The following is a 12,227-nucleotide window of genomic DNA, read 5'->3' as shown; positions in this document are numbered from 1 at the left end:
GAGAACAAAATATCTTGTGGAAATACAAAACAAATCTTCTTTCAGGATTCTTTTTCTAATCTGATTTTTAGGCAGATATTTTGTGAGCTGATGCAGAGATTTTTAGAGGATTGCAATGGTTTTGCAAGAGAAAGTTTACTGCAGAATCACAATAGTTTGAAAGGATCTAATGTTTTGAGACAAAAAAAAAAAGGTTTTGTATGCTAATGCACCGTTTTTCAGTGGATTTTAGTGGTTTTACAAGAGATCACAATGTTTTAGGTGAAATAAAAAAATACTTTTGCAAGAGAATACAAATTTTTTTATAAGATAAGGCAAAAGCTCTTATGCGATCGCAATACTTTTCTAAAAGAATCCATATTTTTGGGAGAGAGTAAATTTTTGTGGGAGTATGTTTCTGATTTTTAGGCAAATATTTTGTGAGTTTATGCAGAGATTTTTTTTTAAAGGATGGCAATGGTTTTGCAAGAGAATGCAGGTTTATTAAGGGATCACAATAGTTTGAAAGGATCCAATGTTTCGAGACAGAAAAACATGTTTTGTATGCTAATGCAACATTTTCAGGGGATTTTAGTAGTTTTACAAGAGATCACAATGTTTTAGGTGAGATAAAAAAATAATAATTTTGCAAGAAATGGCTAATTCTATATTGTGCTGGTGAACTAAGCATTTCAGTATGATTTTTGCTCATGTTTTCATCAAATCTGTTCTATAATTGATTATGAATCATAAGAATGAAGATCATTTGATCAAATAAAGCCATACAAATCATTGGTGGCACAAATGTTTATGCTAGTAACTAGCAGTGTAACTGCATTACTTTTAACAGTAACAATACTGTAATGCATAACTTTTAAAATATATTAACTCTTGTTATCATTACAATATGATGCGTTTTTCTGTTACTTGGTAAATTAATTCATTTTGGCTGCAGTCTAGCCCACATCTTCATGTTTCCCGCGGTGACGCATTGTGAGATTGGTGGATGCCATGGGGATTGGTGGGATTGGTGGATACCAACCATTGTAAAAAAGACGCGTTGTGTATCTGAGGCACCAGACTGGACAAAAGTCAAGCGAAAGCAGAGACTGGATGTGCACGAGGTAGACTGAAGTGTGCGTGCGAGAGAGACTATTAACGTTACTATTATTAATTACTATTACTAATACTGCTGTTTGTTGTTTCAAGTAAATAGGCACACATTTGTTATCTGTAGAACAAAATTGATTAGATTAGTAGACACAGTGGCACATTTCTTTTATATTTCAGAACATGTTACTTAAATTTTAGAGTTGTATTTCACTTAAATTTTAGAGTTGTATTTCTCAGGAAAATGCTGTGATTTACTTTTTTTTTGCTTTACATATTTTTATAGCTGTTATGCTGTTCACACCAGATGCGGTACTCGTAGATAAATTTTGCTATTCACGCGTAAATAGAAGTGTCAACATTTTGAGTTTACTCGCTTCATTCACACGACAAATTCACTTCATATAGATGCAGATTTGCGTCATAGGCAGGGCTACTCTCTGCCCGGTGACTCTAGCTTTGATGCTAAATGGCTAACATGGATTTTATTGAGAGAATAGCTGTGTTTATGTGTTTTGTGAAGGCTAAAAAAACAGCGTTGATTCGTTTGTATGAGATTGTTATGAAAAACAATCTGAGCTAACAATTTACTCTACTGAGTGAAGCCTGCAGCCACTTCCCTTTTGAGTCACTTTTTAAAAATTTCTAAAAGTAGCCAAATGAATGTTAAAAATTGCTAAATTTGTTTCTAGGTGCTTTTTGAAGAAGGAAAAAAAAGAGTGGCTAGGGTTGTATGAAAAGTTGCTAAATCTAGCAACAAAATTGCTAAGTTGGCAACACTGGCCACACCCTATCCTGCCTTTGCTCGCAGAGCTCCACTAAAGAGCATAGAATCACCAAGAGGCAACACTCAAGTGCGATTCGGGAATGCGGCCATTTTGGAATGAAAATTCCAATAGAGCAACAGCATATTATAAGTCTGTAAAATAAACTATTAAAAGTGCTGATGATTGTGATAGTAAGTGTTGTATTGTCATATTTCAGGTTGTATCTCAGCTTCAATGCGCTTTTTAAATAAATAAATAAAAAACAAAGCAGCTGCTTGCAATCGCGACATCAATGAGATCCAATGGACAGCTGACCGCTTTCACTCCAAAATGGCAGAATCCGGGGCTGTTGCTGGGCGCTGCTGTTGCAATGGAACGTTCTATTGAGTGTCGCCTCTTGGTCATTCGAAGCTCTTTGGCTCCACGCCCATTATGATGCTTTTTTTTTTTTAATTCTGAGGTAGATTTGAACCAAAAGTGGGGGGTTTCATGGCCCTGTAAGTCTGTCTTGTGTTTTAGTTGTGAGAATGCAAATGAATTAAAACTGTGAGGTTGATCAGTGTGTTCTCCATTCAGCACTGAAGTGACGTTATAAGGGCATTAATAATGTTCTTTAGAAAAGTAACAAAAATTGCTTTTAACAGTAATGCATTATTTTTTGATGCAAGTAATCCCCAAAGTAATTGAGTTACTTTTTGAACAAAGTAACTAGTTACTATTTTTCAGTACACTGAAAAAAGTGTTGCATGCAAAACTGTTGCAAACAATTTATTTGTGTTGAATTTAAACAAACAAATTAAATTGAGCAATGTTCAACTTAATTTGTTTGTTTAAATTCAGCCCAAATACATTGTTTACAACCACTTAACGTAAAATAATTGAGTAAATCCAAGGAATCATCTTTGAATAATTTTTTCAGTGTAGTTAACACTAAGCTAAGGTGGTTACACTCAGTTATACATATTACATTTTTACTTTGCTGTTTATTCATTGGGAAATCCGCACATACAGAGTTTTTAGGAGATTTGAATGCAGCCTGTTGCTGTGAGTGAACTTGGCCTCCTCTGTGTGTGCGTGTGTGTATGTATGTGTGTTTTAGAGGTGACCCATGCAGGAAAGAGGGGGAAGGGAGGAGGGCTTATTTACATTGGCAGCTCAACAAGGGGAAATGAGCAGACTTCAAAGCTCCAGCGGAGAGGAATTGTAAATCGAGTGCGCACAGTTTAGTAGGACGACACACACCAGTATCGCCTGCACTGTGATCTCGGAGCACGTTTACATGCACTCTAATATGCTGAGCAACTCTCGGCAGTCAGCTCTTTGAAATAACTCTTTGCAAACCAATAACCTGCAAAAACAAGTGCAACACTGTTATTTCTGCTGTTAAAGAGCATGGGACAATTTTAAAAGATGTATTTAGGTCTAACATAGTATTTCTTTTTCAAAAATTGTACTTCTGTCGTAACTAGTCTGGCTCTTAGTTGTGAAAACAAATTTTATGGCTGCTTCTGCTTCTAGAAAAGTGCATGAACTACACACCATTTGGCTGAGAATGGGTCCCAAAAAGTGTTCTCGTTTAAATGTGAGGGAAGCTAACTTAAGTACTTACGTCAGCAAAATATATAACACTGTTCCAATGGTTTTTAGATTATTTTAGATATATTGAAAAAGTGGTACAAATTGTGCCTTTAATCAGGAAAACGTATTAGCGTGTTTATATAAGCACATGTTGGCTTAAGCATAACCAGGCTAAAAACATCACACTTTGTACACACTCTTTAAGCAGAATTGTGAAAGGTCATATTCTAATGTACAGTTGCTAATGAAATCTAAAACCTCTGCCCTTTACATATTAACCGTTTCTCGGCCAGATTAAATGCTGTCCACACGTACACTGCTTCTTTGGAGATAAGATTATTCAGTGCAAAGTGTATGATAAACATTTACCGAAACAAGCAATTATCTCAAAATCATGTGTGTGTGTGACTGGAATTTGCTCCTCTCGTTTCATGTCCAGGCATGTTGCAGAAACGACCCTCCATGGAGGACTTTGTGAAGGCCCTGGTATCTGATCTGGACCCTGACTTTGAAACCTTCATCATGGACTCAGAAGCCTGACAGAAGATGTTTCAGGTTAGCTCGAGCGCTGCATAATATCATTTATCAGTTAATATCACTTATATTAATGCTTTTTTGAACTATAAGTACTCAGTCCATGTTGACCAATATGAATTGCAAAAACTGTTAAGAACTTGTCTAGGTCATTTTTTTTACATCCATGTAGAAAAGATTAAATAAAAAAAAGAGATTGAATATTATCTTGACATTAAAAAATGCAGTATATTTAAATATTCAAGATAATACTTTGTTTTGTATTGTATTACCTGAACTATTCTGCTATATAAAATATAAAATGTAGGGAAATGTGTAATTTAATTTAAAAGGGAAATGTTAGCTCTTAATATGAATATTATTATCAAATGAATCAGAGGATATTTCATTTAATAATATATATCTTTCTTCTGATTTTGGGTTGAAATTTAGGCCCAATCCCAATTCCACCCCTTAGCCCTTTCCCTTACCACTACCCCTCATTTTGCGCGTTCACATAAAGGGGTAGGGGTGTCCCAAATCTCTTTAGCTTGAAGGCGTAGGGCTAAGGGGAAGGGGTGAATAGCCCTTCGAATGAAGATTTTTCAGGACCACACTCGAAACCAAGGGGTAAGAAAATTTCACAGAATACACCAGCCACAATGGCAGTATTGCTGAACCCAGAAGGAGATCCACAAATTTGTATTTTTTGACATTATTACGAATTTTTACGACAAACAAGCACATGTTTTAATATATTCATAACCGCGTTCGTGTTTTTAAAAAAAAGCTAAAATAAAACCCGCTAAATCTATAATTCATAATCATAAATCCTGTACAGCAGTCCCACAACATTCTGTCTCTCAATGACACTGGAATGCCCTGTCAGAAAAGTCTAGTGGCTGGGAATATGCTTTTTACAGGGTTTGCTATAATGTTAATGTTGTTTTTGGTGTGTTTACATAGATCAGGGGTTGGGAACCTTTTTCAGCAAAGAGCCATTTCAGATTTTTTTTGTCAAGTGCATTTTTATAAAGAGCCATTGGGGATATATATGAAGCATCACATGTTGAGCAAGTCCATGTATTAAGGACAATTTATAGAATTTTTTTCTTTTCGCCATCAACACTGATGAATGTTGTTTGAATTTACGTGCGCAAGGTTACCATAGAAATGTAAGTTGCATGCCCTTTATTAGTGTCGACATTCAATTTAGCCTAATCCACAGCGCCGCACATGTGTATTGGTTGACAGGTCTTTTTATTCATATTCCTATTCATTTTGCTGTAAAATATATAAAATAAAAATTTAATTTGAATTGTATTTTTAATAGGAAACAGATTTTTAGTGACAGTTTCAATTTTTTATTGAAGGGAGACAGCTGGAGAGCCACATATTTTTGTTCAAAGAACCACATGTGGCTCCCGAGCCATAGATTCCCTACCCCTGACAGATGAAAATGGCCACGGTGTAAATGCTCAGTACAGTTATGATCTTATTGTCACATTAGATCGTTATGATAACATAATGTATGCCTTCAGTGATTTCCAAAATAGGGCAACTGGAATAAATACTGCAGTCGCGATCGTCTGATCTCATATGAAGCAAGAGTTCACGATGACATTGACCTCTTTTTTTGTAATATATTCACCTATTCATATGTAGCGTAGGTTAATGTTGTTGAATGACATTAAACCTTTTGTTTGTACTGTATATAGGGGGGGGAAAGTGTTTTGTATAGTAAAGCGTGTATAATTTGTCACTTAATTGTGTACTAAAATGTACTTGACTCCACTAAGGTTTGTAACGTTTATTTAACATTTGATGGGTCAATTTCCATAAGAAAAGAGCATACAGCAAGACTGAGGGCACAGGATGAGTATCTACATTATAAAAATATTGTCCTTCTATTTCCTATAATACAATATCTACAATTCAACACGCTGGTGAACATACTGTATACACACAACTTGATTTCTCTAATCTGCACATTTCTTTTTTTCTCAGAATTGCAACTTTTATTTCGAACCACTGAAATTGTTTGTTTTCTTCCAAATCCATCTTCTCACAATTCTGACTTTATTTTGAGCAATTTTAGCACGTTTACTCTCCAAATTTCAAGTTTACATCTCGCTATTCTGACTTTCTTTTTTTTTATAATTGCGTTGTCTTTTACATACATACACACTCAATGGCCACTTTATTAGGTACACCTGTCCAACGGTTCGTTAACGCAAATTTCTATTCAGCCAATCGCATTGCAGCAATTCAATGCATTTAGGCATGTAGACATGGTCAAGACTATTTGCTGCAGTTCAAACTGAGCATCAGAAACGGGAAGAAATGTGATTTAAGTGATTTTGAACGTGACATGGTTGTTGGTGCCAGATGGGCTGCTCTGAGTATTTCAGAAACTGCAAATGCCTAGTTGATGCCAGAGGAGACTGGCCAGACTGGTTCGAGCTGATAGAAAAGCAACAGTAACTCAAATAACCACTTGTCACAAGTGAGGTATGCAGAAGATCATCTCTGAACGCACAACATGTCCAACCTTGAAGCAGATAGGCTACAGCAGCAGAAGACCACACCGGGTGCCACTCCGGTCAGGTGAGAACAGGAAACTGAGAATACAATTCACACAGGCTCAGCAAAATTGGACAACAAAAGATTGGAAAAACGTTGCCTGGTCTGATTTCTGCTGCGACACTCGGATGGTAGGGTCAGAATTTGGCATCAGCAACATGAAAGCATGGATCCATCCTGCCTTGTATCAAGGGTTCAGGCTGGTGGTGGTGTAAGGGTATGGAGGATATTTTCTTGGCACACTCTGGACCCATTAGTACCTATTGAGCATCATGTCAACGCCACAGCCTACCTGAGTATTGCTGCTGACCATTTCTATCTCTTTATGACCACAGTGTACCCATCTTCTGGTGGCTGCTTCCAGCAGGATAACGCGCCATGTCATAAAGCGTGAATCCTCTCAGACTGGTTTCTTGAACATGACAATGAGTTCACTGTACTCAAATGGCCTCCACAGTCACCAGAGCTCAATCCAATAGAGCAGCTTTGGGATGTGGTGGAACGGGAGATTGCAGCCATGTGCAGCCGACAAATTTGTCGCAACTGTGTGATGCTGTCATGTCAACATGGACCAAAATGGAGGAAATGTTCAAGTATAACTTGTTGAATCTATACCACGAAGGATTAAGGCAGTTCTCAAGGCAAAAGGGGGTCCAACCTGGTACAAGTAAGTGTACCTAATAAAGTGGCCAGTGAGTGTATATATTTATGAATTCTGTAAAAGATAATTTTTGCAACGGTGAGATATAAAAAGAAAATCAATATTCAATTGAATGTAAATTATCATTATGGGAAAAAGTCAAAAGTCAGAACTGCAATACGTAAACAAATTTGAGAAACAAAGTTTGAATCGTTAGATGTAAACCCGGTCTTTTACAATTGACCACATTGTTGAACACACACACAGATACATATACAAGCGCAGTTTGATCTATAGCACTGGAATGTGCTTTAAAACAGCAATGCAGACTCCATTCAGGTCGACTGCAAAAGCTGGGTTTTATGCAGTCAGTGCTAAACGTGGAGTGTGGTTTTGTTTAGACATTAATAAAGTGTCTTTCGTCAGCCGTTGTCTTCAGTGTGTGTGGCCTGCTTTAATCTGAGGTTGGATCTTCCTTTTGCTTCTTCCACCTTCAGAAAGGCTCTCCGAGAACAACAGCCGCTGAGATTAGAGCAGCTCATCCTGAAACGACACCAGAACACACACGTCAAAGTCAGTTAACATACAAACGTCTTCTGAAGGCTTTTTACTTGTCTGAATTACTGCACATGCATAGAAGAGAAACTTTTGATATGGTGTCTGAACATGATGCTTTTCAATGTAAGGAAAGAGAATGCTGTGTAAACAAACTTGAATTAAAACAGTATTGATGATTACAAGTTATATCAAGTGATCTTGATAAGAAATAGTTTGTGTGTATTTTAGCGATGTAAAAATTGTCTTATTATCATGCAATAATCAAGTCATTAATTGTTAATTGTCATAGTTTTTGTGTATTTTAATTAAACGTTTGCATAATGTTTTTTTTTTCTTTATTATTTGTAATTACAGTTCTGAATAACAAGCGTTTGTTCTGGTCAACTCTGTTACGTTGGTTATAAAAAGGCATAACACTGATAGAGGAAGCATGTGACTTGCGGCAAGTGATGTCACTTCCTCTGGAGGGTATTGAGGTGTGTCATTTTTTGTTCGTCATCATTAATTTGACAAAATGTTTAGGATGAAGGTGGCATTGTGGCTCAGTGGTTAGCACTGTCACCTCACAGCAAGAAGGTCACTGGTTCGAGTCCGGGCTGGGTCAGTTGACATTTCTGTGTGGAGTTTGCATGTTCTCCCCGTGTTCGCAGTCCAAAAACTAGGGATGCACTTATCCCGGTACTTGGGTTGGATATTGGTTCGATACCGCATATTTTTGCTGGATTGGGTATCGGTCAGCTGGTACCAATCCAAATCCGATCTTGCACGTGCGCTATATTCTGTGTTTATAAGCCAACTAAGCCATGAAGGTAGCCTATTATAAGGCACTAGAATGTTGTCATGTAAGCCTACTATATCCCAAATGTTCTAAAGCACAGATGAATATTCAATTACTTAAATTCATGTTCAGTTCAGCGCTTTCCGCCGCTGTGCCTGTCAATCATTCTCTATTCATTCAACCTGCGAGTCGCGTTCATGACAACACAAAAACCTTTCTTCAAGACTATTTGTTCCTGTTAGTTTAAATAATCAGTGGAGAAATGCATTTAGTTTTGCATTAAATGGCTTTATTTTGACCTGAAACAAGGAGTTTATTGCTGTTTCTAAATCATGTTGCGCTGTGTCTGTTAGAGCAGCAGATCGCATTGGCAGTACTGAAGTAGAGAGGATTTTTACCTGCTCTTCAAAACTTTAATTTAGAAAAGGCTCAATAATACATTGGACAGATCCTCAACGCACTGATTTCTTCCCTTTGCGCTGCTCAGTTTTGAAAGTGTCCTCAGACACCAGAGGGCTGCACATTGTGTCTCAGAGATGCATCAAGTGCTTCATTCACACACTGTCTGCGCAGACGCGATGTGCGCCGCTCTGTAAAATTATTCTGACAATGAGTTTCTGTTCTCTCATCCTTTATTCTTCCGAGGCGAATACTTTAAGTGCTGCGAATAGTTGTAGGAACTGATGGGTGCCATATGTATTGTCATTAACAGAAAATGATTTAGCCTAATAGGCTACTCTGAAACTGAATATTTCACAGTAATTTTATTTATATCAATAGTTTATTTAACAGACCAGTTTGTGTTTTGACACTGAAGCATATAAGCGGACCTTGTTTTTACTTTTTCAAGTAAAACTGGCCTCAGGCAGTTTAATTTAGTCAAACTTGCAGGAAAATTAGATTGTGTCGTCTGTCATGTATAGTAGGTCCTATAGGTCTGTTATTTTTACTAAAGAAGATATATTATTTGAGTTTAGCACCAGAACTATAGAAACTGTATTATGCTTTAAAAAAAAAACACACAGTATCGGGATCAGATCTGTATTGGTCGATACTCAGAATTTTGGTATCGAGATTGGATCAGTTCCAAAAAAATGGTATCAGTGCATCCCTACCAAAAACAGGCGCTATACTGTAGGTCAATTGGATGAACTAAATTGGCCAGAGTGTATAAGTGTGTGTGAATGTGAGTGTGTATGGGTGTTTCCAGTACTGGGTTGTGGCTGGAAGGGCATCCACTGCGTAAAACAAATGCTGGAATAGTCGGGGATTTATTCCACTGTGGTAACCTCTGATAAATAGGGGACTAAGCTGAAGGAAAGTGAATGTTTAGGAGACACAAAGAAGAAATTGTCAACTGTTACTGGGATATTTTGGCGAATTTCTAATTTACTTTTTGAATAAATAATTGGATGAAAATGTGTCAAAATTGGTTTTCTACATGACATGTGGTGTTAAAGCACAAAATGGTGGGAAATGTCAACTTTGTTACTGTCAACACTGTTAGTGGTTTAAAAAGTTTACAAAACAACTTTTCTTTTTGCAGTTCTCATGTTGTCGTTTTTTTTCTGAATGTATAGACTCTTGCAATTCTGAGTGTATTTCTTGTAATTCTAATATCAATTTACATCTTTCAGTGCTGGCTTTTTCCTCAATTTTTATATACGATTTCTCACATTTCTATTTTGCATAATTTTGTCTTTATTTTTGCACAATTCTGATCTTTTTATTAGCATGATTGTGAGTGTTATCCAGAGTTTCTGACTATTTCCTGATTTATTTTTATTTTTATCTTGCAATTCTGCAAAAAAAAATGAGCAAGATGTCAACTCAAAACAACTCAAATATAAATTCACAATTGTAAGAAAAACATCAGAATTATCAATTCTGAGGAGCAAAGTCTAAAAAAATCTATCATTGTGATTTTTAAAATGATAATTTTTAATAATAACATTGCGATATTAATACAATTTCACTAGATAACGTGGATATCTATTTGGAAAGACATTTTAGATTGATTGGGATGATTTTGTTTGCATAAAATATAATAAACAATCTATTAATATAATATTAATCTACAAGAATAAATAAATTAATTAATAAAAAATGAATACAATAAAGAAAAAATATATAAATGAAATAAACAGTATTTGATTGTTTTCTAAGGAGTCGAACCGTATTCAGGTACAGTAATTGAATAACCATAAGTAAAATAATACTACATAGTATTATAGCTGTATAAACAATTTAATAAAATTAATAATTGTTAAAGTTACAAATGGTACAATTTCTTATGCCTGATTGCTTTTAAAATCCTCATGCAGTCACAGGCCTCAAAAAAAATAAAAATGAAACATCCAGACTCAACATTGCAGAATCTGTGATGTGACTATTGCGAATGATCACATTGCTGTATATTGTGATCTATTATCCCTACATTCATTCATTTTTCTTCAGCTTAGTCCCTTATTTATCACAGGGGTCGCCACAGTGGAATGAACCACCAACTATTCAAGCATACGTTTTACACAGCGTATGCCCTTCTTGCCTCAACCCAGTACTGAGAAACATCCATTCACACACACAAACACACATACATTACAGCCATTTTTTTTTTTTTTACCACATCCACCCTATGTGTTTGGACTGTGGGGGAAAACAGAGCACCCTGAGGAAACCCACTCCAACATGAGGAGAACATGCAAACTCCACACAGAAATGCCAACTGATCCAGCGAGGACTCAAACCAGTGAATTTCTAGCTGAGAGGCGACAATGCTAACCACTGAGCCACCATGCCGTCCTACAGATTATTATTATTTTTTTAAACCACATCAGTTGTTAAGTGTAAACTTCAAGCTAAGCCACAACAATTTTTTTAACTATTCTCTCATTTTTGTCTCGTAATCTCACAACGAAAGATAAAGTACTTGAAACAAAGGCAGAAATGTATGCAAGCGTCGAATTCCAAACATGTGGATTAAAGCTGGCTACAATCAGGAGACATGTTGAAGGCTAGCAGTGTAAGGAAGGCATGACTTCACGTGTTCGACACCAGCGCATTGTTTGACTGTCAGAAGGCTCTTTTATGTGTTTCAAAGGAAATTGAATAATTCGATCCTTTCATGTCGGCCTTTTCAGCATAAGGCTTTTGTTTCCTGTGATGACATGTTTACACACACCACCTCAGCTTTTCATGCATCCACAGTTTGTCAGTTGCTCATTTGCTTTGGCTCTCAGAAACAAACACAAAAAGTTGATTGTTTCAACATCTCCGCTTTAATTCAGTGTGAATTCTCGAGTGAAATGTTGACTGTGATAATATTGTTCTACTTCTCTGGCAAACTGATGATAGATGGACCAATGTATAATAATTATTATTCCCAGTAACCAGGGTGTGAACTACAGGGGAGCTTGGATCCCCTAAATCAGTGTTTCCCAACCGTGTTCCTGAAGGCACACCAACAGTACACATTTTTAATGTCTCCCTAATCAAACACACCTGAATCACCTAATTAGAACATAAGAAGAGACTCCAAAACCTGAAGTTAATTAGTCAGGTAAGGGAGACATCCAAAATATGTACTGTTGGTGTGCCTCCAGGAAAAGGGTTGGGAAACACTGCCCTAAATAAGGCATGGGCTCCCCTGAAAACATGATTTGTGAAATTTTGGGGGGTCTCAAAAAATATTGATTGTAGATTTTGTGTAATGTGATCATGG

At 36.5% G+C, this 12,227-nt stretch overlaps 2 protein-coding genes across 4 annotated transcripts in view; one reads left to right on the top strand and one right to left on the bottom strand.

Moving 5' to 3' along the window:
* The window catches only part of mipepa (mitochondrial intermediate peptidase a), a 54,596-nt gene extending 46,543 nt beyond the window's left edge, over positions 1-8,053 (top strand). Inside the window, exons 19-20 of the mRNA XM_056474527.1 lie at positions 3,874-3,989; positions 7,668-8,053. Coding sequence (XP_056330502.1) covers positions 3,874-3,974 — 101 coding nt within the window. The 3' untranslated portion in view covers positions 3,975-3,989; positions 7,668-8,053. The remainder of the gene's footprint in view (positions 1-3,873; positions 3,990-7,667) is intronic.
* Positions 5,760-12,227, bottom strand: part of tnfrsf19 (tumor necrosis factor receptor superfamily, member 19) — a 66,841-nt gene continuing 60,373 nt past the window's right edge. For 2 of the 3 annotated variants that reach the window (XM_056474530.1, XM_056474529.1), the window contains exon 10: positions 5,760-7,713. In XM_056474530.1, coding sequence (XP_056330505.1) covers positions 7,709-7,713 — 5 coding nt within the window. In that variant the 3' untranslated portion in view covers positions 5,760-7,708. The remainder of the gene's footprint in view (positions 7,714-12,227) is intronic. The other variant, XM_056474528.1, reaches the window with a different exon arrangement.

This window comes from Danio aesculapii, chromosome 15 (genome assembly GCF_903798145.1).
Source record: "Danio aesculapii chromosome 15, fDanAes4.1, whole genome shotgun sequence".
Taxonomy (NCBI): Eukaryota; Metazoa; Chordata; class Actinopteri; order Cypriniformes; family Danionidae; genus Danio; species Danio aesculapii.
This window is presented reverse-complemented; position numbering and strand designations above follow the sequence as displayed.